Here is a 26,051-nt window from a genome sequence, read left to right as displayed (position 1 = left end):
CGGTCCATGGAATTCTCCGGGCAAGAATACTAGAGTGGGTAGCCATTTCCTTCTCCACGGCATCTTCCCAACCCAGGGATTGAACCTGGGTCTCCTGAGTCTCCTGCATTGGCAGGCGGGTTCTTTACCACTAGCGCCACCTTTGGGGACGCCCCTGAAGGGGTTTGAGAAAATAGCAAAAGCAGGAAGGTCTCTCCCTTCACCTGTCTTCCCAGAAAGCAAGAGGGGGTAAGTCTCTCAAGAGAAAGGTACCCTCCCTGAACCGGAAGGAAGGCAGACATCCTTAGCACCAGAGATGGAATTTAGGGCTTAGAGTAAGCAAACCTTGTGACTTTCTCACCATGTAGTACCCCTCGGGCAAACCTTCTTATCTTGTCAACTCTTCACAAATTTATGGTTTCTTTGTCTAAAAGTATAAACGTTTCCTGCTATGGTCACTTCTTTGAGTCTTTAATTTTCTTGCAAAAGTTCCCATGTACATTTAATAACATTTGCCTGCATTTCCCCTGTCAAACTGAGTTTAATTTTCAGACCCAGCCAGGAACCCTAAGAGGGTTGAGGAAAGCTTTTCTTCCCCTACATATTCAGTATTAAGTTTATCGATTCATTTATACCAGTGAGTTTCAGTCAGGGGACATTTGGCAATGTCATTCTGGTTGTCACAGCTCCGGGAAGGGGGAGAACGGCTTGTTGGCACCTGGCAGGTAGAGGCCAGGAAGGCTCTTCCTCTGTCTCTGTCCCTTCCCTTCTCTTCCACTTCGTACCCATTCGCACAAACAAGAAATTATTTGGCTCACTAGCGTCAAGGCTGAGAAATTTTGATTCATAGTCTTGCCCTGTTTTTAAAAAGATTTGAACCATCTGCTAAATTACATACAAAACGAGACTCAAAAATAAAGAGATCAGGGAAAATAAAGCCTGGAGTAAATTCGGCACCAGTTCTAAGTTTCCTGTCTAGTGCTGGGTATGGGCTGAAAATTAGTCTCTGAGCTTCCCACTAGGCAAAGCAAAGAGGGAATACAAACATTTAGGAGACTGATCACATCCATAAAATAAAAAGAGATTGAGACCTAGACAGATTTCTCAATTTCCTCAAAAAGGAGATGATACATAAAATGCAGTGGCCAAAGCCTATCTCAATAGCTGTATAATAGAAAGAGCAGTGACTTTCCCAAACCTATTCCCTAATACAAGGTTATAGCACAATTCTGGGGTAGAATCAGTGAAAGCAAGAAGCTAAAATGATATCATCTGAGTATCTACCTCTCTGATAATCTGGGATGATTCAAGATTAAAAATCAGATTTTTTTAGATTGCTCAGTGAAAAACATGGATGAATGTTCTCGAATATTCCTCCATGGATAGTATTTTCACCACCTGGGGTTTGATAAGACTTGTGCAGCGCTGAGGCTAAATTAGAAGTCTTGGGCATGAATCTGAGTTCAGATACCCAGCAAGGGCTGCCTATTACACGTAGCAACAGGTGTGAGGAAAAGGCATATAAAGCAAATGTAGTGTAAAAACTAAAAGATGCAAACAGGACATGCACCTGAATAGAAGTGTGGAGGTGAGTTGATGGCTATCCTAATTCAACATGGAGATAAGCTAAAGGCACACCTGCAGGAAAGTCTGTGTTTTCCTTAGAAATCCATTCTATTAATAAAACTACTTTAGCAAGTGACCAGTGGGGAAGCTTAGAAAGGAGACTTGGCCAACATGGGCTATGACTGGTATTTAAATATCCATTTAAAACAAGCTGGTGTTTTATTGAGCAGTACATCTTGAGCACACACCAATGAATCACATCTGACTGTACAACTGATCAAAGTCCAAGTTCTACACCGGAGAGCTGGAAAACTTTTACACTGGGTGCTACCAAAACCCACCCATTGTGACGACAGAAGAAAGCAGTAAAGTGCTCATGGAGTTTCATTTTAGGTAATATGACTTCCTGGTTGGGCTTCCCTGGTGGCTCAGTGGTAAAGAATCCACCGGCCAATGCAGGAGACACAGATTCGATCCCTGGTTTGGGAAGATCACCTGGAGAAGGCACTCCAGTATACTTGCTTGAGAAATCCCACGGACAGAGGAGCCTGGCAGGCTACAGTCTATGGGGTCTCAGAAGAGTCAACATGATTTAGCGACTAAACAACAACAGCAAACTTCCTGGTCAATGCTACGAAGACAAAAATTACAATATGGACCCTTAGATTATATAATAAGTTGACCACTTCCCTTCATTCTGATTCTGATCCCATTGGTCTAAGTGAAGGAGGCTTTGGAGTTGATATTTTTAAAGCTTCCTAGGTGATTCCAGGGTACAGGGAGGGCTGAGAATTGAATTATCGTAATTATTAAAGGACGTCTATCCAAAACGATGATTTGAGTACTGAAAGAATGGAATGTAAGTCTTTAACACAAAGATAAAACACACATTTCCCCTCTAATTTCAAATGTCCCCTCCCACTTAATTTTCACCCCAAATATGTGAAAAATATGTGAAAATAATTTTAAAAACTTAGTTCAAATAGTACAATCAATGAAGATAAATCTAAATATCACAAAAATGTCAAAAGAAAATATTTCTTTTAAATCCAGCATGCAAGGCTAACCACTATTTTTTTTAGGGGGGCATACAGCATGCGGGATATTTAGTTCCCTGACCAGGGGTCAAACCTGTACCCTGGCAGTGAAAGCATGGAGTTTTAACCACTGGACTGCCAGGGAAGTCCAAAGATTAACTACTGTTGACATCTGTGATGTCTGTCCTTCCATTTAATCCAATAAAAATTTGTTTTGTGTGTGTAGGAACACATTTTAATGAGTTTACTCCCAAATGTGGCAGTAAAACATTTTTCCTACAGGAAAAAAAGGCTGTTTTCTTTTTTGTTATAACTGGGGAGTGAGCATTTATCTCTTTTAGAATTGGGATCCAACCATTGGGCTTTAGCTCATAATTATTATCTAATTAGTTAAAACTTCTACCGTGACTCTTGAGTTGATATAAAGGAACAGAAAGAGTCTTTCCAAGAAAGAGTTTGAGTTCTTCCAGCTCATCCCCCTATTTATTTCTGTCTGCAGAATTAAAAGCTGAAATATTATTGGTTCAGTGAATGAATCCATGAGTTAGAAGTTTTAAGTCATATTCAGCTATGAAAACTCTCAACTAAAGTCAGATTCCTCCCTTAGGCAATTATTTTCCCAGACTCATGTCTTGCCTTTATTCTATCTGTTGTCTCTTCAACTCTTTCTTGGAAATCTTTGTCTCCAGTAGGAACTCAGCAGGGGAGAATCCCAGAAAGAGAAGAGGGGGTCACCAGCTCCTGGACTTGCAGAGGGCTTGTCTCCACCCATGTTTGGAATATCTATTATCTGGTCTTAGCAGCATAGCAAACCTGTAACTTGGCTAAAAGAACCAGAAGACCTAAGAAGTACAGGACAGTAATTTAAAACTTGCTGCAACTTAAATTAGAACTGGAATCATCTGTCCTTTGAGTCACGTGGGTTGAAGATCACTTATAGCTAATAGCTCCATTCACTTCAGCACAAACATCTTGAAGGGACCCAGCTGATTTTTTAAAAAGTCTTTTTTGGTCAACAGTCAACTTTGCTAAATAATTTTAGATTTTGTGCTATTAGCACGGGATGGGGTTGTTATTGGGGGGGGGCGGCAGTGGGAAGAGCCCTTCACCCCACTCAGTGCCCACAAATTGCATTGGTGATGGAAGAAAAGAGGGTTAAGATAGTGCTGGTCATTAGCCATAAAATCAAAGGTCAAAATTACAGAATGGTGAATTTGGGTGGTGTCCATAATCCAAGGGCTTCCCTGGTGGCTCAGTGGTAAAGAATTTACCCGCCAATGCAGGGGACACAGGTTCGATCCCTGGGTTGGGAAGATCCCCTAGAGAAGTTTAAGAGTTTAAGAGTAGTGTTAAGTGCTAATTTCTCAATAAAGCTGATGGCTAAACAATGATGCTTGCTCAGTACTCTTGGCTTCCTCTGCATTTTGCCAATACATGGAAGTGCACTGGGGCGGTTCTTCCGATGGATTGCTTTGGATGGCTTCGAAAGAGCTAAAGCAAGCATATCCTCAGGGCAGCGATAAAGTGAAATAAAATACAGGAGAAATATTTATTCTCCTTCCTCAAATAAAGGTAATCTTTGAGGAAAATAATCACAATTACGCTGGACTTCTTTACATATGGAGGAATGTAGATGAACAGCATATCACACTTTTTTCAGCGTGTTTAAGACCTCATCACTGACTCAATGGGCATGAGTCTGAGTAAACCCTGGGAGATGGTGAAGGACAGAGAAGCCTTCGGTTTAGGTGGGCTGCAGTCCAGGGGGTCGCAGAGTCAGACAGGACTGAGTGGCTGAACAACAAGAGGCCTCTCTGAGGGCCTGCAGCTCAGACAGTAAAGAATCCACCTGCAATGCAGGAGACCTGGGCTCAATCCCTGGGTCAGGAAGATCCCCTGGAGAAGGGAACGGCAACCCACTCCAGTATTCTTGCTGGGAGAATTCTATCGACAGAGGAGCCTGGCAGGCTATAGTCCATGAGGTCACAAACAGTCAGACACGACTGTGTGACTAAGACACACACACACAAGGCCTCTCAAGGCTTCCCAGGAGGCTCAAATGGTAAAGAATCTGCCTGCCAATGCAGGAGAAGCAGGAGATGCAGTTTTGATCCCTGGGCTGGGAAGATGCCCAGAAAAAGGAAATGGTAACCTGCTCCAGTATTCTTGCCTGTAGAATTCCATGGACAGAGGAGTCTGGTGGGCTACAGTCCATGGGGTCACAAAGATTCAGACATGACTGTGTGGCTGAGTATGAGCATCTGACCTGATACTTTAAGATCAGCTGTTTTCAGGTCCCTTGCCTCTACTGGAGTCTGAGCTCTATGAATTCTGGCCACTCATCTTTTTATCCTAACATGATGCCTGGAACAGAGTATAGGCTCAATGAACAAATGTACAAATACAGAAACAGTAAGTCTCATATGCACAATTTCAAAGTCTCTAGACCAGACATGCATCTATATGTCATGCCTTTTATCAACCATCTTTAAGAAATAAAAAAGAAAAAAAAAACTTTTCTCCCTGACCCCTTTCTTTAAATCATACACGTGAGAAGAGTTAATCATTCCCTCAACAGTGAAAACACTAAGATCTGCCTTGGTAATATTGCCCATAATAACAACAATGCAAATCAGGGAAGGTGACAAATGGCCAGACTGTGATGATCTCAAAAATTTGTTTTTGTTATATAAAGACAGAGAGAATTAACTTCAGACCGCAAAGTAGTAATAAACCGCAAAATCTAGCAATGGTAATTTCCACAGCAAATCTTGAAACTAATTATAAAATAACAATGTTTCTAGAAGGAATTTAGAATAATCTGCTTAAACACACCAGTCTTAATTTCTTCTTTATAACTAAGAATATTTTTTCACTTCAAAAATGTCTCTTCATTTTTAAGAAACAGTCTATACACAGGATCTTATGAATCGCCCCTGTCAAATTTAAGTTAAAAGACAATTACATGTTGCAGACATGTGGGTTTTAACAAAAATTCACCTATTATTCAATTCTGTCTTATCATATATTAGTTATATGATAAGAATTTACTGGCTCAATAATTTATTATTTTTAAAATAATTTTCTTTTGAAAGAGGATGAAAAAGAAAGACAAGAAGTTGGCAACATTAAAGTTATTGCAAAAATACTCACCACACACAGGCTGACTGCAGAAGACAGCAGCTCAGATCAGCAGGAAAAACCTCTGGAACACGACCGTTTTGTTGTGCAGCCCAGGGCTGTCATCAGTTAAGGCGGGGTTGGAGGGGGGGTGTGGAAAGACTGGAGGAAAGAAAGCAAGCCTGTCTTGACTGCTTGGGGTGGGGTGGTCAGTGTTTCTCCGCTTAAGAAAGCGGACACTCCACTTGATCTGATTCCATTTATTTTATGCGACATTTGCCTGATAATACTGCTTCCTTAGACAGCAAGATTTATCTATGATTGGGCAACAGCACATCTTATGAAGGTCCAAATTTTATTTATTCAGAATTTCTAGAATTCATCTATTTCCTAAGGCATTTAAGTGTCTTGACACATGTTTAAAAGTGAGAATTGAGCAGCTGGCCTTATGATTCAAAAATGCTAAAGACATATTAGATTTCCTTCTTGTCAGGTTGTTTTCTAAGCTAAAGCGCTGTATGGCCAATGAGAGACAAGAGAAGATATTGAAGGTTAGGGGTGCAGAGAGGGACAGCGGCAATTTTGGAGTCACCAGTCTGGTGCTGGTGTGCAGCCTGGAGTCTAGAAGGCAAGCCTGTCATCATGGAGATCACTGCAGGGACAATTTCATACAAAGAGAAGGTGCAGGGTTTCCCTGGTGGCTCAGCAGTAAAGACTCTGCCTGCAAAGCAGGAGACTCAGGTTCCATCCTTGGGTCAGGAAGATCCCCTAGAGAACAGCATGGCTACCCACTCGAGTATTCTTGCCTGCAAAATGTCATGGACAGAGGACCCTGGTGGGCTATAATCCACCGGGTCGCAAAGAGTTGGACACGACTTAGTGACTAAACAACAACAATGAAGGATGCAGAGGACCAAAGCAAGGATGGAAAACAGAAGCGTAGCTTTAACGGAAACCACCATTCCTATTGTTTAATCACAACAGGAATGGGCAGTTCTTAGAGACCGGGCAGAGCGATGAGAGAGGAGCTGAATCACTTCATGAATCAGTAGATAAGCACACAGATACGCAATACTGAATACGAAAACTTCAGTTGTTTCCTGGTTGCTGATTTAAAGTGTGTTCATTTAGCGGAGGTTAAAACATAATCCTTTTCGATGTAACTCTTAAGTTGTAGAGTTTTTCCCGTGGTGTTTGAATATAAAACTTGAATGAGTCATATCACTGAAACTACTTTACGTTCTCCTGTGTACAGGAGCTGTGTGTACAGAAGTTGTTCTTGGAGGTGGAAGATAAGGGGAAAGGAGTACCTGAGCGCTCACTGATTTTAGGGAGACCTTCAGCAAGTCTACTGATATTCATACATACCACTGACTAGAAAACTCAGGTATCAGCACAATCAACATGATCTTATTGTAGAAGACTACAGTGTGAGCCGAAACCATGGCACTCAGCCAAAATGAGCAGTGACATCATTCCTGTCCTAGGAGAGTTTATGATCTGGGAAGTGAGACACATCGTATGGCCCATATAGAAAATATCCTCCCCTGGTGGCTCAGTGGTAAAGAATCTGCCTGCCTGTGCAGGAGACGCAGGTCCGACCCTGGGTCAGGAAGATCCCGTGGAGAAGGAAATGGCAACCCACTCCAGTATCAAAAAAAAAAAAAAAAAAAAAGAAAATATCCTTTTGTTGTTTCTTTAGTTCAGTTCAGTTCAGAGGATCAGTTGCGTCCGACTCTTTGGGACTCCATGGACCGCAGCATGCCAGGCTTCCCTGTCCTTCACTCTCTCCCAGAGTTTGATTCAAACTCATGTCCATTGAGTTGGTGATGCCATCCAACCATCTGGTCCTCCATCACCCCCTTCTCCTCCTACCTTCAATCTTTCCCAGCATCAGGGTCTTTCCCAATGAGTTGACTCTTCGCATCAGGTGGCCTAAGTAGTAGAATTTCAGCTTCAGCATCACTCCTTCCAATGAATATTCAGAGTTGATTTCCTTTAGAATTGACTGATTTGATCTCCGTGCTGTCCAAGGGACTCCCAAGAGTCAAAGCAACAGGTCATCAAGTTCTAGGCCACTTATTCTGTGGATCTTGGGCAAATCTCTTAATAAAAAAGGGCTGTAATGTATTAAATCAACATGTGCTTAAAGCACAAAATCATTTCAACTAATGTGTCATATATCTTCATCATTTGACATTCATAGCAACTGTCATTGTTACTACAATAATAAAAATAAGGAAACTGCGTCCAGAGAAGTCAAATAGTTTCCAAGGGCCCTACAGCAGCTAATCTGAAAGGATGGAACGTGAATTCAGGCTTATCTGACATAAAAGTCTGTATTTTTCCACTATGACTCTCAACTGTAAAACAGTGGTGAAAACATCCACATCACAGGGCCCTGGGGAGGATTAAATAAGATAATATGGGAGAGCCTAGATACATGGACGATATGCAATAGAGTCGCGTTCCCCTCCCATCACCCCTACTCTTTCTCAGGATGAAGCCCCCCTTTTAAGGTTCTTTCAAAGCCCTCTGTGTACCCCTCTCCTCCACAGTAGGATATCTCACCTGCCCCATTCCCCAGCTGGACGCTGAGCCCTTTGAAGGACAGGGGGAGGCCTCTGTCACTGGCATGAGTGAAACTCAGGGACCTGTGGGATCACATTAAAATATATTTAGAGTTATGGTCTTAGCCAGCCACAGGTGTCACAGTAGTAAAGAATCCACCTGCCAATTCAGGAGAACGCGGGTTCAATCCCTGGATCAGGAAGATCCCCTGGTGGAGGAGATGGCAACCCACTCCATCATTCTTGCCTGGAAAATTCCAGGAACAGAGGATCCTGGTGGGAGGTCCATGGGATCACAGAGTTGGACATGACTGAACACTCACTCACTCACTCAGAGCCAGTCACACAGAAATAGGAAAAGAATCACCCAGGGATTAATTGAGTTCCATCAAATAGGGAAGGAGCTAGGATTTGGGAACTTCATGCATTCTTCCCATTTATACCAACTGAGCACTTTTAAAAGGGACCCAGCAGGTCATCTGTGATTGGGGTTAAATCAGGCCCCCCAGGTTCTATATTCTAGTCTCTGATCCTTTTATTCATTCACTCAACAAACATATACATATATACTGAGTCCTTGCTACACAACAGGGCTGTGTGAGGTACCAGCGATATAAGAGCAACAAACAGGTTTCCTGCTCTCAAGATGCCCATTTGGTTTTATCCCAGTAAACGAGAAAGAGGAAAGAAAAACACACGCAAACACAAACAAACCCCAAGTCAGCATCCAAGTGAATAAAACTGTTGTGTATTGTTCTAAGGGTTGCAAAGACAGTCATCAAGAGGCCGTGGTTCTGAGAGGGAGTCGGGGAAGGCAGGACCTACCTCAGACAGGATGGGCAGGGGAGGCCTCCCTGGAGCAGACACCCGAGGAGGATGGGGAGGTGGCTGTGCGGATGGGTGGGAGGAGCATCCCAAGAGAGGGCCAAAGTCCCGGCGTGAGCTCGGTGGATTTGAGGAAGTGAAAGGAGCATCTGAAGAAGTAGGAAGTGTTCAGATGGTCTATGTGAGGAGTCCTGGAATGGCAGCAGAGAGAGGTTTATAGGACTACTTAGGAAAGACTCCACAGGGACTTCTGTGATGGTCCAGTGGTTAAGATGCCGAGTTCCCACTGCAGGGGGTGTGGATCCGATCCCTGGTCAGGGATCCTATGTGCTGTGTGGCCAAACATTTAAAAAATTAAAAACAAAAACAACGGGAAAGACTCCATGAAGAACTATATATATATTAAAATTTGTTTATTTATTTATGACTGTGCTGGGTCTTCATTACTGTGTAGGCTTTCTCTGGCTGCAGCAAGCAGGGGCTACTCCCTAGCTGTGGTGCATGGGCTTCTCATTGCAATGGCTTCTCTTGTTGCACAGCACGGGACCTAGGGTGCTTGGGCTTCAGCATTTGTAGTGTGCAGGCCTAGTTGACCTGCAGCATGTGGAACCTTCCCGGGCCAGGACTTGAACCCCTGTTCCCTGCATTGGCAGAAAGCTTCTTAAGCGCTAGACCACAAGGAGAAGTCCAGGAACTATATTTTCAAGGAGACAGACATGTGAACAGGTGTGTGGGTGGGTGTGTGTGTTTGTGTGTGAACTCCTGCTGAGAAAATCACCAGGCCATTTTTTTTTTTGTCTTTCTTTAATCAAAAGATGTGGCATAGCTCCAACCTGGCTGGTGTTGCTCTTCTCTTTGCAAACAGGTTCCACAAGCTTTGGGGCTGAGAATGTGGAGATTTAGTGGTTGATGACAAACTCTCGGCGAAAAGTGATCAGGTTGGGTATTGACTAGACTGCTTTGGAGAGTCACTTCCATTTTCCAAAAGGACTAAGTAGCCACTGGCCTGTGTCATATGGGCACTGCCTGGGGTGGAGTTCTATAACTATTGCTTCTGGGGTTAGCCACTGAGTAAATGTTTAAGACAGTCTGGCATAGGGGTGCCCAGTGTGGCTTCTGGAGTGAGAATCACTGCTGGCTCACTGTGTGACCTTGGTCTAGTTAGTCACCATCTCTGTGTTTCAAATTCTTCATAGGGTTACTGTTGGGATTAAATAGTGAACATGTCCTAACCGTCTGAGCTTTCCTAGTGGCTCAGTGGTAAAGAATCGCCTGCCAATGCAGGAGACTTGGGTTCCATCCCTGAGTCAGAGCCCTGAAGAAGGAAATGGCAACCCACTCCAGTATTCTTGCTGGGAAATGCTATGGACAGAGGAGCCCGGTGGGCTACAGTCTGAAGGGTCACAAGGGTCAGACTTGACTTTGTGACTAAAGTCATGTAGTCATACCACCACTACTTGGCAGTCTATAAGTATTCAGCAAATACTGCTTTTTTGCCCCCTCTCCCTTGAATTAAGGAAGTGGGGAAAAGGAATAATGAAAAGAAATTTAAGAAGTAGAATCTGCAGACTTGCTATATGGAATGTGGACAGCGAGACAGCAAAATTGAAATGGATCTCAAGTTTCTATCCTGGGGCACCGCTTGGCAGTTGTATTGTTTAAGACTCTTTCTGACTCCAATCACAGAATATTAACAGTAAATATTAAGTGTTAGTCATGGGCTTCGCTCATAGCTCAGTTGGTAAAGAATCTGCTTGCAATGCAGATTTGATTTCTGGGTCAGGAAGATCCCCTGGAGAAGGAAATGGCTACCCACTCCAGTATTCTTGCCTGGAGAATTCCATGGACAGAGGAGCCTGGCAGACTACAGTTCATGGAGTCGCAAAAGTCGAACATGAGGTGGATTCTTTAGTGTCTGAGCTACAGGGAGCCCAAGAATCCTGGAGTGGGTAGCCTGTCCCTTCTCCAGGGGATCTTCATGACTCAGGGATTGAACTGGGGTCTCCTGAATTGCAGGTGGATTCCTTACTGCCCGAGCTACCAGAGAAGACCACACTAAGCAAAAAAGGAAATTTATTGCCTCATATCTGAAAAGTCTTTGGTGCAACCGATTTTGGGACCAGCTTGCTCCAGGTCCAACCCTGTGATCGGGGCCCATCGGTCTTAGTTCTGCTCTGCTTCAGGCCAACTTCATTCCTTCTCAAACTTCACATGAAGGTACAGGGGTCACCAATAGCTCCAGGCTTGTCCTCTCACATCGTCTATAATAAATAGATAAATAATAACAATAGTTAACACGCACATTTGCTTATATGAAAAAGAGTAGGGCAACTACTCTTTTTACATATATTGACAATCATAATTGTCACAAGAATGATGTAGATAGGAAAAACTCTCTAGAAGCCAGTGAAAAAGAATCCACTTTGTGGGGAGGAGCCAAGATGGCGGAGGAATAGGATGGGGAGACCACTTTCTCCCCTACAAATTCATCAAAAGAGCAATTGAACGCAGAGCAAACTTCACAAAACAACTTCTGATCGCTAGCTGAGGTCATCAGGTGCCCAGAAAAGCAGCCCATTGTCTTCAAAAGGAGGTAGGACAAAATAGAAAAGATAAAAAGAGAGACAAAAGAGCTAGGGACGGAGATCCATCCCGGGAAGGGAGTCTTAATATAGGAAGTTTCCAAACACCAGGAAACCCTCGCACTGGTGGGTCTGGGGAAGTTTTTAAATCTCGGAGGGCAACCTAACTGGGAGGAGAAAAATAAATAAAACCCGTAGATTACGTGCCTAAAAGCAACTCCCAGCAGAAAAGTACCCCAGACGCCCGCATCCGCCACCAGCAAGTGGGGGCGGAACGGAGAGGAGCGGGTGGCATTGCTTAGGGTAAGGACCGGGCCTGAGTGCCCTGAGGGCAATCGGAGGGAGCTTTTGTGAGTTACCAACTTAAACTGTGGGACAGCAAAAGAGAGAGAGAAAATTAACCGGCCCAAACACACTGCCGGCCGTTCACAGAACAAAGGGACTGAGCAAGTCCGGAGGAGCTAGACGGCTGCGGACCAGCCCAGCCCTGCTGGAGGCAGGAGGCAGGGGGGAGGGGAAAGGGGCAGGCTTGGCCCCAAGGACTGCATCCTCTACCACACTGCAAACGGGCCTCCAGTTTCTAACCAAAGACTTGCTGAGATTCTGGATGGTCGACATCTGCTGGGAGGGTCGCGGCGAGACACAGGGCGCAGGCACCCAACCGGCGCCGGCGGGGACTGGGCCTGGGGACGCAGAGGGCAGAAAGCGCATGCACCCGACTGGCGTGGGTGGAAACTGAGACTGGGACGGCGGAGGAGAGAAGGCGCGCCACACCCAGGGAGAGTGCGCCCGTCAAGCTCCTGGCTGCCTGAGCCGCTGGGGCGGGGAAGGCACCAAACGCAGGCGCAGCCGAGTCCGTGCTTTTGTGGAACACCCGAGGGCTGGAACCGCGCGCAGCGCAGGGCCCGCTCCATATAGAGCAGCCGGGAGCCTGAGCAGCGTAGACGGGGAAAGCAGCGCCAGTCCCTCCCCGCAACACGACGGAACCAGCAACCTGAACAAGAGACCACCCCCGTCCGCCTGTGTCAGGGCGGAAATTAGACACTGAAGAGACCGGCAAACAAAAGCCAAATAAAGGGAACCGCTTCAGAAGGGACCGGTGCAACAGATTAAAACCCCTGTAGATAACACCGACTACATCAGAAGGTGCCTGTAGATATCAAGAAGTGTAAGCTGAACGAGGAGCTATCTGAAACTGAACCAAACCCAAAATGACTGCAACAGCTCCAGAGAAATTCCTAGATCTATTTTTACTTTTTTTTTAATTAAAAAATTTTTTTCTTTTTTATTCTTTCTCTTTTATTTTCTTTTAAAATTCCCTATTACTCCCCCATTACTCCTTAACTTTCATTTTCATAGATTTTTACGATTTTTTTAATTAGGAAAAAAATTTTTTCTCTTGTTTTTTTCTTTCTGTTTTCTTTTTTTTTCTTTTTCTCTTATTCCCTTTTAAAGTCCTCTATTACTCCTCTACTACTCCTTAATTTTTATTTTCATTTCACTATAACCTTGCAAAAAAAGAAAAGAGAAGCCCTATTTTTAAACCAAACTTCATATATATATTTCTAAAATTTTTTGTGTTTTTGTTCTTGTTTTTAATATTGTATTTTTAAGAGTCTAACCTCTACTGTAGATTTTTAATCTTTGTTTTTCAGTATGTGATATAAATTTTGGACATTTAAGAATCCAATATTCAGCTCCCATTTCTATTCAGGACTGTGTTGATTATTCTCTCCCAATCTTGACTCTCCGTTTTCTACCTCAGAACACCTCTATTTCCTCCCTTCCCCTTCTCTTCCCAATCCAGTTCTGTGAATCTTTGTGGGTGCCTGGGCTACGGAGAACACTTTGGGAACAGAGAACTGCGTAGATCTGTCTCTCTCCTCTTGATCCCCCTTTTTCTCCTCCTGCTCATCTCTATCTCCCTCCTCCCTCTCCTCTTCTTCATGTAACTCTGTGAACCTCTCTGGGTGTCCCTTATGGTGGAGAATCTTTTCACCATTAACCTAGAAGTTTTATTATCAGTGCTGTATAGTTGGAGAAGTCTTGAGACTACTGGAAGAATAAAACTGAAATCCAGAGGCAGGAGACTTAAGCCCAAAACCTGAAAACACCAGAAAACTCCTGACTACACGGAACATACTAAGTAATGAGACCGTCCAAAAGCCTCCATACCTACACTGAAACCAACCACCACCCAAGAGCCAGTAAGTTTCAGAGCAAGACATACCACACAAATTCTCCAGCAATGCAGGAACATAGCCCTGAGCGTCAACATACAGGCTGCCCAAAGTCACACCTAACACATAGACCCATCTCAAAACTCATTACTGGGCACTCCATTGCACTCCAGAGAGAAGAAATCTAGTTCCACACACCAGAACACCAATGCAAGCTTCCCTAACCAGGAAACCTTGACAAGCCAATCGTCCAGCCCCACCCACTGGGTAAAACCTCCACAACAAAAAGGAACCACAGACCTCCAGAATACAGAAAGCCCACTCCAGACACAGCAATCTAAACAAGATGAAAAGGCAGAGAAATACCCAACAGGTAAAGGAACATGAAAAATGCCCACCAAGTCAAACAAAAGAAGAGGAGATAGGGAATCTATCTGAAAAAGAATTTAGAATAATGATAATAAAAATGATCTAAAATCTTGAAAACAAAATGGAGTTACAGATAAATAGCCTGGAGACAAAGATTGAGAAGATGCAAGAAATGTTTAATAAAGACCTAGAAGAAATAAAAAAGAGTCAATTAAAAATGAATAATGAAATAAATGAGATCAAAAACACTCTGGAGGGAACCAAGAGTAGAATAATGGAGACAGAAGATAGGATAAGTGAGGTAGAAGATAAAATGGTGGAAATAAATGAAGCAGAGAGGAAAAAAGAAAAAAGAATCAAAAGAAATGAGGACAACCACAGGGACCTCTGGGACAATGTGAAACACCCCAACATTTGAATCATAGCAGTCCCAGAAGAAGAAGACAAAAAGAAAGGCCATGAGAAGATACTCGAGGAGATAATAGCTGAAAACTTCCCTAAAATGGGGAAGGAAATAGCCACCCAAGTCCAAGAAACCCAGAGAGTCCCAAACAGGATAAACCCAAGGCGAAACACCCCAAGACATGTATTAGTCAAATTAACAAAGATCAAACACAAAGAACAAATATTAAAAGCAGCAAAGGAGAAACAATAAATAACACACAAAGGGATTCCCATAAGGATAACAGCTGATCTATCAATAGAAACCCTCCAGGCCAGAAGGGAATGGCAGGACATACTTAAAGTAATGAAAGAGAATAACCTACAACCTAGATTACTGTACCCAGCAAGGATCTCATTCATATATGAAGGAGAATTCAAAAGCTTTACAGACAAGCAAAAGCTGAGAGAATTCAGCACCTCCAAACCAGCTCTTCAACAAATGCCAAAGGATCTTCTCTAGACAGGAAACACAGAAAGGTTGTATAAACGTGAACCCAAAACAACAAAGTAAATGGCAACGGGACCACACCTATCAATAATTACTTTAAATGTAAATGGGTTGAATGCCCCAAACCAAAAGAAAAAGATTGGCTGAATGGATACAAAAACAAGACCCCTATATATGCTGTCTACAAGAGACCCACCTCAAAACAAGAGACACATACAGACTAAAAGTGAAGGGCTGGAAAAAATATTTCACGCAAACGGAGACCAAAAGAAAGCAGGAGTCGCAATACTCATATCAAAAAAAAATAGACTTTCAAATAAAGGATGTGAAAAGAGACAAAGAAGGACACTACATAATGATCAAAGGATCAATCCAAGAAGAAGATATAACAATTATAAAAATATATGCACCCAGCATAGGAGCACTGCAATATGTAAGGCAAACGCTAACAAGTATGAAAGAGGAAATTAATAGTAACACAATAATAGTGGGAGACTTTAATACCCCACTCACAACTATGGATAGATAACTAAACAGAAAATTAACAAGGAAACACAAACTTTAAATGACACAATGGACCAGCTAGACCTAATTGATATCTATAGGACATTTCACCCCAAAACAATCAACTTCACCTTTTTCTCAAGTGCACACGGAACCTTCTCCAGAATAGATCACATCCTGGGCCATAAATCTAGTCTTGGAAAATTCAAAAAAATTGAAATCATTCCAGTCATCTTTTCTGTCCACAGTGCAGTAAGATTAGATCTCAATTACAGGAAAAAAATTGTTAAAAATTCAAACATATGGAGGCTAAATAACACGCTTCTGAATAACCAGCAAATCATAGAAGAAATCAAAAACAAAATCAAAATATGCATAGAAATGAATGAAAATGAAAACACAACAACCAAAAACCTATGGGACACTGTAAAAGCAGTGCTAAGGGGAAGGTTCATAGCATTACAGGCTTACCTCAAGAAACAAGAAAAAAGTCATTTGGACTCTGTAGGAGAAGGCGAGGGTGGGAAGTTTCAGGAGAACAGCATCGAAACATGTATATTATCTAGGGTGAAATAGATCACCAGCCCAGGTTGGATGCATGAGACAAGTGCTTGGACCTGGTGCACTGGGAAGACCCAGAGGGATCAGGTGGAGAGGGAGGTGGGAGGGGGGATCAGGATGGGGAATAACATGTAAATCCATGGCTGATTCATGTCAGTGTATGACAAAACCCAGTACAATATTGTAAAGTAATTAGCCTCCAACTAATAAAAATAAATGAAAAAAAAAAAAAGAAGAATCCACTTTTATTGAAAGTAATAGGACCCTGAAAACAGTACTGAAAGGAACACTTAGAGCTCTAAAATGCCTTCACAATTTAAAAGTAAAACCAAAAAAAAAGGAACTAAATATTCATCTTAAAAAAGTTAGAAAAAGAAAACACGAAATTGAAATCAATCAACAAAGGTAAAAGTTGAAATTAATGATATAGAAAAAATAATAGATTAAAATAGTTAGTAAAGACGAATTAGAATCTGCTGGAAATAACTCCAAAAGTTAGTGAATAGACTAATAAACTATATATAAAACAGACAAAAAAATGTGCAAAGTTGACGAGGTCAAAAAAAGAGAAGAAAATAAAAGAGGTTAGGAATGAGAAAAAAAGTCATGACCATAGGTATGTGAGAAATTTTAAAATTTGAGAGACTCATTATAGGCAACTCTACAGCAATGATTATGAAAGCCTACAGAAATGTGTGATTTCCTGGCAAAAGCACAAGCTATTAAAATAGACCCAAGAAGACAGAAAAAACAAAAACAGAATAATGATAATGTGCTTGGAGTCAATACTGAAAAGATTCTAGGGCCCGATGGCCTCAGAGTTGGGCTTTAATCTACCTCTAAATGTCTGATAATTCCAGTGCTAAGTAATTTAGACCCTCGATACTCAAAGTGTGTTCATGGACTGGTAGTATTAGTATCACCTGGGAGCTGGTTATAAATGGAAATTCAGCCACTCCTCCAAGCCATTGAAAAGTCTTTTAAAATGATGTTTTCAGTCAATGTAATTTTAACACCAAAATTTAAGAAAGAAAAAACATGTAGATTATTTTTAATTATTAATTATAATTATAGATTAATATCACTGATGATTTAGAGAGGACAATTATAGAAGACTTCTTGATACATTATATCAAAAGAATAAAAGACAATAATAAGCAATAAATAAAAGACAATAAATAAGTTATTCCACAACTGCATGAGTGGGTTAGTCTCTAAATCCATCACCATAATCTATTACACTGATAAACTAAGAGAAAACATCAGCAGATATTCTAACAACACTTGCTTAAATTCAACAACCATTCAATCTGAATAAAAATTCTAAGCAGGTAGGTATAAAAGAAAATTATTTAAACAGGCAAAAGACTATTTATTTCAAACCAATAGCAAATATTACAAGAGAATGTGATAAAGTGGATGGATACTAGATAAATATACAGAAATCAAAAGGTCTTTTTCTGCTCTAATAAGAACCAGCAAAAAAGTAAAAATGGGAACATATTTTTTTTCATATATAATAGTGGTGAAAACTATAAACTACTTAGGAATAATTCTAATAAGAAAGTAACAGAAAATATAGAGAAAAAATCTTACTGTCTTATTAAAACAAAAAAAATCTGAACAGCTGGAAAAGATTTCCATGTTTTTGGATGAGAAATCTTATAATAAAGTCAATTCTTTTAAAATTGATTTCATGCAGTTCTATTAGAATGAAAACAAGGTCTTTTTTTTCTTAGAATTAGATAAAATGACCATGTAGTTCAATGGGGAAAACAAATGTCCAATATTAGGTTAAGAAAACTATGAAAAAGGGAAATAGTATCTAAAGCTGAAGCTCCAGTACTTTGGCCACCTGATGTGAAGAGCCAACTCACTGGAAAAGACCCTGATGCTAGGAAAGATTGAGGGCAGGAGGAGAAGGCGATGACAGAGGATGAGATGGCTGGATGGCATCACTGTCTCAATGGACATGAGTTTGAGGGAATTCCAGGAGATGGTGAAGGAGCTGCAGTCTGTGGAATCGCAGAGTCAGACACGACTTAGCAACTGAACAACAACAACAAACAGTTTTTGATGTTTTACTTAAGTGACATTTTTTAGGGTGCCCATGTAGAAATATCCAGCTGCTAATGTGAAAAAGTGCATTTTTCATTCTCTGGTAGGACCAGAGAAGTGGGTCTGAGAACTTTCTGTTGAGATCTTATGAATGACTGAGTCACCAAGGAAGAGGAGATGGTATTCCCAGGAGTTATGGCTGAGACCTGAGGTCAGTCCAGTGCCTCTCCCAGATCACGTCATCCTGGGTACACCATTCAGTGGCTTTAACAAACCTTGTGTGTGTCCTCGGTTACATGAAGAGCTATTAATACTAACGCCTGCCCTCCACCCCACAGAACATCAGCGTGATGTCTGGGTGGTTGTAAACCACAAGTGCCATGTAAATTAAGGATGTGGGTGAAGATGGTGCTGCCTGAGACAGAGCATTGGGGTTCTGGCCTCGCCCTTTCACCTGTCCACAGACACCCACCCATCCTTCAGAGCTCAGACCCAGTGGCCTTCCCTGATCTCCCCTTGGCCCAGTGCCCCCATCAGGAACTGCCATTGCAAGTCCACCTTTGTCCCTGTGTTGATTTGATCCACACCTGTCTCTCTGGTCTCAGGGAGACCCCAAGGGAGCAGGCTATACATCCATTTTACCCCCTCTTGGGAGCACATTGCCGCCCCTCTAGAAGTATTCTCTGAGTGAATAGAGGAGAAAACCAAGTGAGAAAGGTAGCAGGAAGGATAGAGCCAGAGAAGGAGGAGGAAACTCCCTCCAAAAAAAAAAAAAAAAACCCACAGCTGGAGACAAGTTGTAGAGAACATTTTTGTAAAGGAGGCAGGGCAATGATGCCGTATGCTTTAAGAAGCAAAACTGAGAGGGGAATGTGAGAAACGCTGCTGCTGCTGCTAAGTCGCTTCAGTCGTGTCCGACTCTCTGCGACCCCATGGACTGCAGCCCACCAGGCTCCTCCGCCCATGGGATTTTCCAGGCAAGAGTACTGGAGTGGGGCGCCATTGCCTTCTCCAGGAATGGGAGAAAGCCCTGGACTAACTGTAAATTCCTCTGGTTACAGTGTTGCTGCCACTGAAACAGTTGTGTAAATATGAAAATTGGCAAAGCTGATGGATGAAAGTTTCTGGGTTTCTAAAGAAGGGAAATGTAAATACTGAAACTTTTCCTATTTCCGTTAGCTCTAGGTAACCGTGCTCTGTGAAGCAAGAAGACAAAAGGCGTGCAAATTCAGCAGAGTAACTTGAATGGAGATGTTGAATGGTAACGGTGGAAAACCAGGTGTGTATATTCTACCCCACAGGTCTGTAGTTGTTGCTAGAGGAGTTTCCAGTTAAGTAACTTTTGTTCAAAACCCAAACACTGTTAATACTGTGTGACGCCCTTCAGAGCTGTTAAGAGAGTAGATCTCATATGTTTTCAGCACAGAAAAGAAGCTGTAATTGTGTGACTTGTTGGAAGTGTTAGCTGCAGGTGGTAATCTTTGCCGATAGGTAAGTGTATCAACTCAACAGTTTGCATACCGTACACTCGCTCAGTGTTATATGTCAGTGATATCCCAATAAGGCTGGGGAAAATCCCCTAAGTGTTACTGAAGGAGGAAACAGACAGAACAGGTTCCATCTTGAAAGCAGGACTCTATCTTGGGCCGGACTGTGGACTTTGAGCTATGTGCCCTGTATCTATGGAAACATACAAACTGGAAAACCAGACCCCCCGGATGAAGGAGCCTCAGAACTTGTACCTAGACTCTCCTTTGCCTAAAAGAACATGCTAATTATCTCTGTAACAGAGCAAAGTCATAAATCCCATTATGCTTATGGGGTATGACCACAGGCCTATTGATAAATGTCCACGGTTTAACTATCTAGGTTTATGACACATGAATCATGGGTTAACTTTGATCGTATCTCTCTTTTACCCTGTCCAGACTAGTTTCAAGGAATTTGGGGAGGTGGGTTTGAGCATGTACACTTAAGGTATATAAAGTTTTCACAAAAACTGGTCGGGGTCCTTGGCTAAGAGGAGACTCTGCCTTGGGCCCGCCAGTGTAATAAACTGCACTCCATTATCTGCATTGTCCTTCTGAGTGAGTTTGTTTCCCAGAACGCATGGCTGCAACATTATAGCTAATTTAGGTTCATGTATTTTGTGCATTTAATAACTTTCACACACTGTTTTATAGTGTGGACACTAATTTTTCGAAGCTCTATTTTTGTCTGGGAATGTGAAATGTTTGGATGATATTTTATTCCTATTTGACCCTACAGATCAATGCTTCTCTGAAGCTATAGAATTCCAGAGGTGATAAGAACACCTAAGCTTTAAATACAATCTGTCATAAAATAAAATGCAGTATCCTTATACCTTGGAGGTCTCACCCTTTTTCTTGAGTGTATGGTGGAGACTTCCAATGATTACATTTTTAAATATTGTGGCAAAAAATATGCACAACATAAAACTTACTGACTGTCGTGGTCCAGGCATGGGTTGGAAAAGAATTTTGACATGAGACAGAATGAGAGGGAAATAAAGTTTATTAGAGTGGGAGATGCTGTTCTAACAGCAGGCCAGCTCAAGAGAGGACCGACGTTGAACAGAAGTCCTTAGAGAACCCTTACTGAACAGGGTCCACTTTCATAGCCATGGTACAAGGAGTGGGATAGGGGTCTTGTGAGTCATTTGCTGATTGGATGAGGCATGTATACTGGGTAGGGGGAAGAGTAAGGCAAATACCTTCTCCCTATGGGGTAGCAGGGGAGAGAGGTTATACTGCTCAGGAGGACCTGAAATCCATTAATAGTTACAACATGGGGGAGGGAAGGATGATAAGGGTTTGGTTTTTTCATTCCTGCATTCCAAGACCCTCCTGGGTTTTATCTGCTGTTTTGTCCTTGGGTCACCACACTGATCTTCTATTTTTAAGTACACAGTTCAGTAAAACTAAATATATTCACATTTTTGTTCCACCGATCTCCAGAATTTTTCATCTTGCAAAACTGAAACTCTATATTCATTAAACAAAACCTCCCTATTTCCTTCCCCATCCCACCCCGGCAGCCACTCTGATGGTAACTTTCTTATTGGGTCAGTTTCCTGGAAGTTCTGCCCGGGTGGGTGTCCTTACGACATCCCTGGGAAACCAGAATTGGTAGGTACCCATAGAAATGAGTGTGTCCTTTGGTTAATCCAGAGGATTAGTGATTAGGTACAATTCTATGCCAAGAGGAAACAAAATTCAGGGGTGGATTCATAGACACTAAAATCCAGACAGAGTTTGGATACCTGGAGAAGGGAACGGCAACCCACTCCAGTATCCTTGCCTGGAGAATCCCATGAACAGAGGAGCCTGGTGGGCTACAGTCCATGGAGTTGCAAAGAGTAGGACACAACTGAGCAATACAGGTAAAGCAATTTAATTCCCAGGCATTAGTCACACACCTGGTGCACGAAGGTTCAACAGCTGGAGGAAGTGTAGAGCTCATTCAGGTCAAGCAGTCATTCATTCAGTAAACAAGTATTGAATACAGTTAGGCCTGACGTTGACCTAGAACTTGGCACTCAGTGAGCTCCCCAGCCTCAAGGAGCCTGCACTCAAATAGTCAGGACAAGAGAAGGCAGACAGTGAATGTGTTCATTTGCTGACACTTCCATGAGTTCCCACATGGTATGGATATCCTCAGATAAACTGACTTTGGGTGGCAAGGATGTACATAGCCATATCTGCATTTTTTTTTTTTTTTTTTTGCTGCACTGGGTCTTCCTTCTGGTGCTTTGGGCCTTTTGTTGTAGGTGCAGGCTTTCTCTAGTTGCAGAGCATGGGCTCTAGAGCATGCAGGCTCAGTTGCCCTGTGGCATGTGAGGTCTTCGTTCCCTGACCAGGGATCAAACCCAAGTCCTCGGCATTGGGAGGCGGACTCTCAAACACTGGGCTACCAGGGAAGTCTCTGTAATTTTTAAGTTACTCATTTTCTACCATCGTTTATAGCATCCACACTGATAAATTCACCACTTAATTGAATTTGGCTGATGTACTTGGAATGTCTACTAAGCACTTACAAGTCCATCATCATATTAGCTCCTTAGAAATGCCGCAGAGGAGGAAGTTATTATTACCATCTTTATTTTGCAGATGAAAAAATGAAGTTCAGAAGGCCTGGGTGAATCTTCCAGAAAACTAGAAAAGGTAGAGTCAAGATGGACTCAGTTGCTCTGAATAAGCATGGGGCTCTCTTGATTTCCGCACATGTTAACCACAGCTAGAAAGTGGACAGTCAATGGGTCGTGCATCTGTGTTCAGTTGCGTCTGACTCTTGCAATCCCATGGACTGTAGCGAGCCAGGCTCCTTTGTCCATGGGACTTTTCAGGCAAGAATACTGGAGTGGGTTGCCATTACCTCCTCCAGGAGATCTTCCCTGACCCAGGGATTGAACCTGCATCTCCTGAATTGGCAGGCAGATTCTTGATCATGGAGCCATCTGGGAAGCCCCAGTTGATTGGTCATCAGCACACATATTTGTTGAGCACTTACTCTGCCAGGCATCCAGGATCCCGTAGTAAATGAGATCCAAGTAAACCAGTCCTTTGTTAGCCGAAGTTTCACTGCAAGAAGACAGAAAATCACAGAAGATCACAAATGCATTGCAAACGGGTGCTTTGGGAGGATAAAACACAGGAACCCCACCTGGACTGGGGCGAGGTAGGGGGTGGAAGAATCATGGTAGGAAGGGAATCACAAACAAGTATTTTCCTTCTGAAAACAAAGCTTCAGGACCCAGCCCTTAATTTCTATTGCCTATGCAGCCAAACACATTCATGCTTGTTTTGCCTTGTGGGATGATTCAGTTACTGCACAGGTGGGTTAATTGAATTGTGGGCAGAAAGTTCAACCCCACCCAGACCAGTGAAGCTGGTTTGGGTTTTCACATCCTGTGAAATACACACTGTGAAAAATTTTGTTTAAATACACTATTTTGGAGCAAAAATTAAAATTAGAGCCTGGGTGAGGAAGTAGCACCTGGCCCATCACCTACTCTACTTCAAGCAAGGGAAGAACCTCTCATCTTTGTGGGGATGAAAAGTGTTGTTTGACTTGATACAAATCTTGAAAAACAGACTGCTGCATTGCTCTCCCCCCCCACCCCACCCCCCCCGCGTTGACACGATCATGGAAAAAGTTGACAGGAAAGTGCTTTCAAGACACAATTGCAAAAATTAACAGTAACATTTGAAAGAACTCACTTCTGCTTAAAAGAAAAAAAAAGAACATGTTTCTTCAGTTGCTTCATTCTTGTTGTAATTAACATTCATTTTAACACACTGTATGAACTTAACCACTGTCATTGGATGTTGCGAGCTCTGCATACGCTAGACTCAACAAGCTGAGTGGATCATTGCGTTGGTCCCTGGGTTATAAAGATGCACCAAAGACTTTATTCTTGCTGCTCTTCTATAGATTATTGTCTAAGACTACAGGAATCTTGCTTTCTGGACTTTATGGACCTGTCCCAATTTCAGATTATTCAGTTCCTGGTCAAACCACAGCTCCTTGGAGACAAGGGACTCCCTTGTCTTGTCTGTTGTTGTATATCTGTTTCCAATAGAGTGGTTGCATATTGCACAAGATCAATGGATTACTTGTGTAGGAGAGGAAATATTTTCCTCTACCCTTCTAGGTTCTTGAGGCTGGTCTGTTAATGAAACTGACATAAGATAATTAACAGAAGAAAAACACAGCTAGTTATGTTTGTATGGGAGCCCCACAAAGATAATGAGATCCAAGGACAAGTTAGGTAATTATGGCCAAGGAATGGGATGGCCCTGGGACTTCAAAAAGAGGAGGTGATTTATGGAATGATAAGAAAAGCAACTATTCCTGTTATTAGGTGTTTGTCCTGCCATTCAGTTCAGTAGATTTCCAAATATCCAGTCCTGTATTACCAAATAAACAATCTGAATAATGATAATTTTATTTCATTGACTATGTTCAAAAAAATACTTGTTTTTATCTTGTCTAAATGAAAATAAATTTGCTTTTTCCTACCCCCCCCAAAAGAAAAATTATATCTTGGGCTTCCTTGTGGCTTAGTGGTAAAAAATCCACCTGCCAATGCAGGAGACGTGAGTTTGATCCCTGGGTCAGGAAGATCTCCTGGAGAAGAAAATGGCAACCCACTCCAGTATTCTTGTTTGGGAAATCCTATGGACAGAGGAACCTGGAAATCTACAGTCCATCAGGTCACAAAAGAGTCAGACATGACTTTACAACTAAACGACAACAAAAATTCTGAATACAGAAAACACAGCTGGGGATTTACAGCTGACAAGCAGTCTGAGGAGGTCAGTAGTAAATGGAGAGGCAGTAAGAGAAGACATTATGGGTAGGGGGATTCTTGCTAAACTGACTTAATAAGATTCTTGCTGAAGACAGACCAGGGTGATGAGATAACTATGGGGGAGGCAGGGGGATGAGGAATTTGATCAGATATGAAGGTCAGGGAGGGATTCCCTGGTAGTCCAGTGGTTAAGATTCTAAGCCTCCACTGCAAGGGGCACGGGTTCAATCCCTTGTCAGAGAGCTAAAATCCCATATGCCACACAGTGCAGTCAAAAGTCATATATATATTAAGGGTGAGGAATTCTCTCTAAATGGACTTACCAAGATCCTTGCTGCATTAGACTCAGCAAGAACAGGACAGGGACAAGGTTGAGACCTGATGGGGAAGATATCTCAGAGGAACCTGACTGAAGTTTGGTTAAGGAGAACTGAGTCTTCATCAGCTACTTGGGCTCTTGAACTAGAATAACTGGACCTGAATGCTCATTCTGTATCTTCTTGAACGATTTGCTCTGTCTCTCTCTGTGCCAGTTATACATTGGTGATGGTAATAATACCCACCTCATCAGGATACTGTGAGAGGTGATTAAATACACAAGGCACTCAGAACTGGCACCAGGTAAGTGCTCAATAAATGTTAGCTGTTGATGCTGGTGTTGCTTCTTCTTACCACTCTGATTAACTTCTTTGGTCGTAGAACAAGCATTCAGAAAGCAGAGGAAGTGACGTGTAGTCGAAGGCCTTGTTTGAGTCTCAGCAGGGCCATTCACCAAGGTTATCCAAGGGAACTTGCCTGACCTATATTGAGTCTTTTGTTTCCTCATTTTTCATTGAGATCAACGAGTCATGCCCTCTCTCTGAAAGGTTCCTGCATAAGTCAATGGAGATGACCGGTGTGAAGTTGTAAAACTCTGTTCAGATGGAAGGAATTATAAAACGCACTACTCTTACCCTTGTTCCACTTCCGAGCCCAGGCTGTTTCACAGGCTTCTCAGAAACTTCTCATCAGTATTCCCCGCACCCACTTCCTTCAACCTTTGGACTTTGCTGGAATCTACCTTAATACTCACTTTCCTAGGCTTCACTCTTCTGTCCCACCCACACCTACCTGCTGCCCACGTGTCCCTATCAGTCACAACCCAATCTAGACATCAGGTTATGCTGAGCCTGTCCGCTTACATTTCTTTAAATTTTGAGGAACTCTGACTGAAGGAGCCCAGATAAAATACAGGGTCCCAGGACTTCCCTGGCGATCCAGTAGATATGAATCTGCCTTTTAATGCAGGGGACGTGGGTTTGATCCCTGGTCTGGGAACTAGGGGCTTCCCTGATGGCTCAGTTGGTAAAGAATCCACCTGCAACGCAGGTGACCCTGGTTCGATTCCTGGGTCAGGAAGATATCCTGGAGAAGGGATAGGCTACCCACTCCAGTATTCCTGGGCCTTTGTGGCTTGGCTGGTAAAGAATCTGCC

At 42.6% G+C, this 26,051-nt stretch overlaps 1 protein-coding gene and 2 long non-coding RNA genes across 5 annotated transcripts in view; 2 read left to right on the top strand and 1 right to left on the bottom strand.

The window, feature by feature from the left end:
- Positions 1–7,949, top strand: part of LOC139032035 (uncharacterized) — a 35,002-nt gene extending 27,053 nt beyond the window's left edge. For both annotated transcript variants that reach the window (XR_011484573.1, XR_011484574.1), the window contains one exon: positions 6,958–7,949. This is a non-coding gene — a long non-coding RNA (uncharacterized lncRNA). The remainder of the gene's footprint in view (positions 1–6,957) is intronic.
- The window catches only part of LOC110136880 (placenta-specific gene 8 protein-like), a 31,975-nt gene extending 22,714 nt beyond the window's left edge, over positions 1–9,261 (bottom strand). Inside the window, exons 1-2 of the mRNA XM_070458214.1 lie at positions 9,098–9,261; positions 8,274–8,356 (exon numbers count right to left, since the gene is read on the bottom strand). Coding sequence (XP_070314315.1) covers positions 8,274–8,356; positions 9,098–9,246 — 232 coding nt within the window. The 5' untranslated portion in view covers positions 9,247–9,261. The remainder of the gene's footprint in view (positions 1–8,273; positions 8,357–9,097) is intronic.
- A 9,769-nt stretch (positions 9,262–19,030) lies between these two features.
- LOC139032034 (uncharacterized) lies at positions 19,031–23,386 on the top strand. 2 transcript variants are annotated; one of them, XR_011484572.1, is made up of 3 exons: positions 19,060–19,220; positions 19,423–19,522; positions 22,374–23,386. It is a non-coding gene; the product is annotated as an uncharacterized lncRNA (long non-coding RNA). The 2 variants fall into 2 exon arrangements; XR_011484571.1 differs by lacking the exon at positions 22,374–23,386 and having other exon boundaries at positions 19,031–19,220; positions 19,423–20,314.
- The last annotated feature ends 2,665 nt before the right edge of the window (positions 23,387–26,051 follow it).

Source organism: Odocoileus virginianus, chromosome 29 (genome assembly GCF_023699985.2).
Source record: "Odocoileus virginianus isolate 20LAN1187 ecotype Illinois chromosome 29, Ovbor_1.2, whole genome shotgun sequence".
Classification (NCBI taxonomy): domain Eukaryota; kingdom Metazoa; phylum Chordata; class Mammalia; order Artiodactyla; family Cervidae; genus Odocoileus; species Odocoileus virginianus.
The sequence above is the reverse complement of the archived record's forward strand: the minus strand, read 5'-3'. Positions and strand labels throughout refer to the sequence as shown.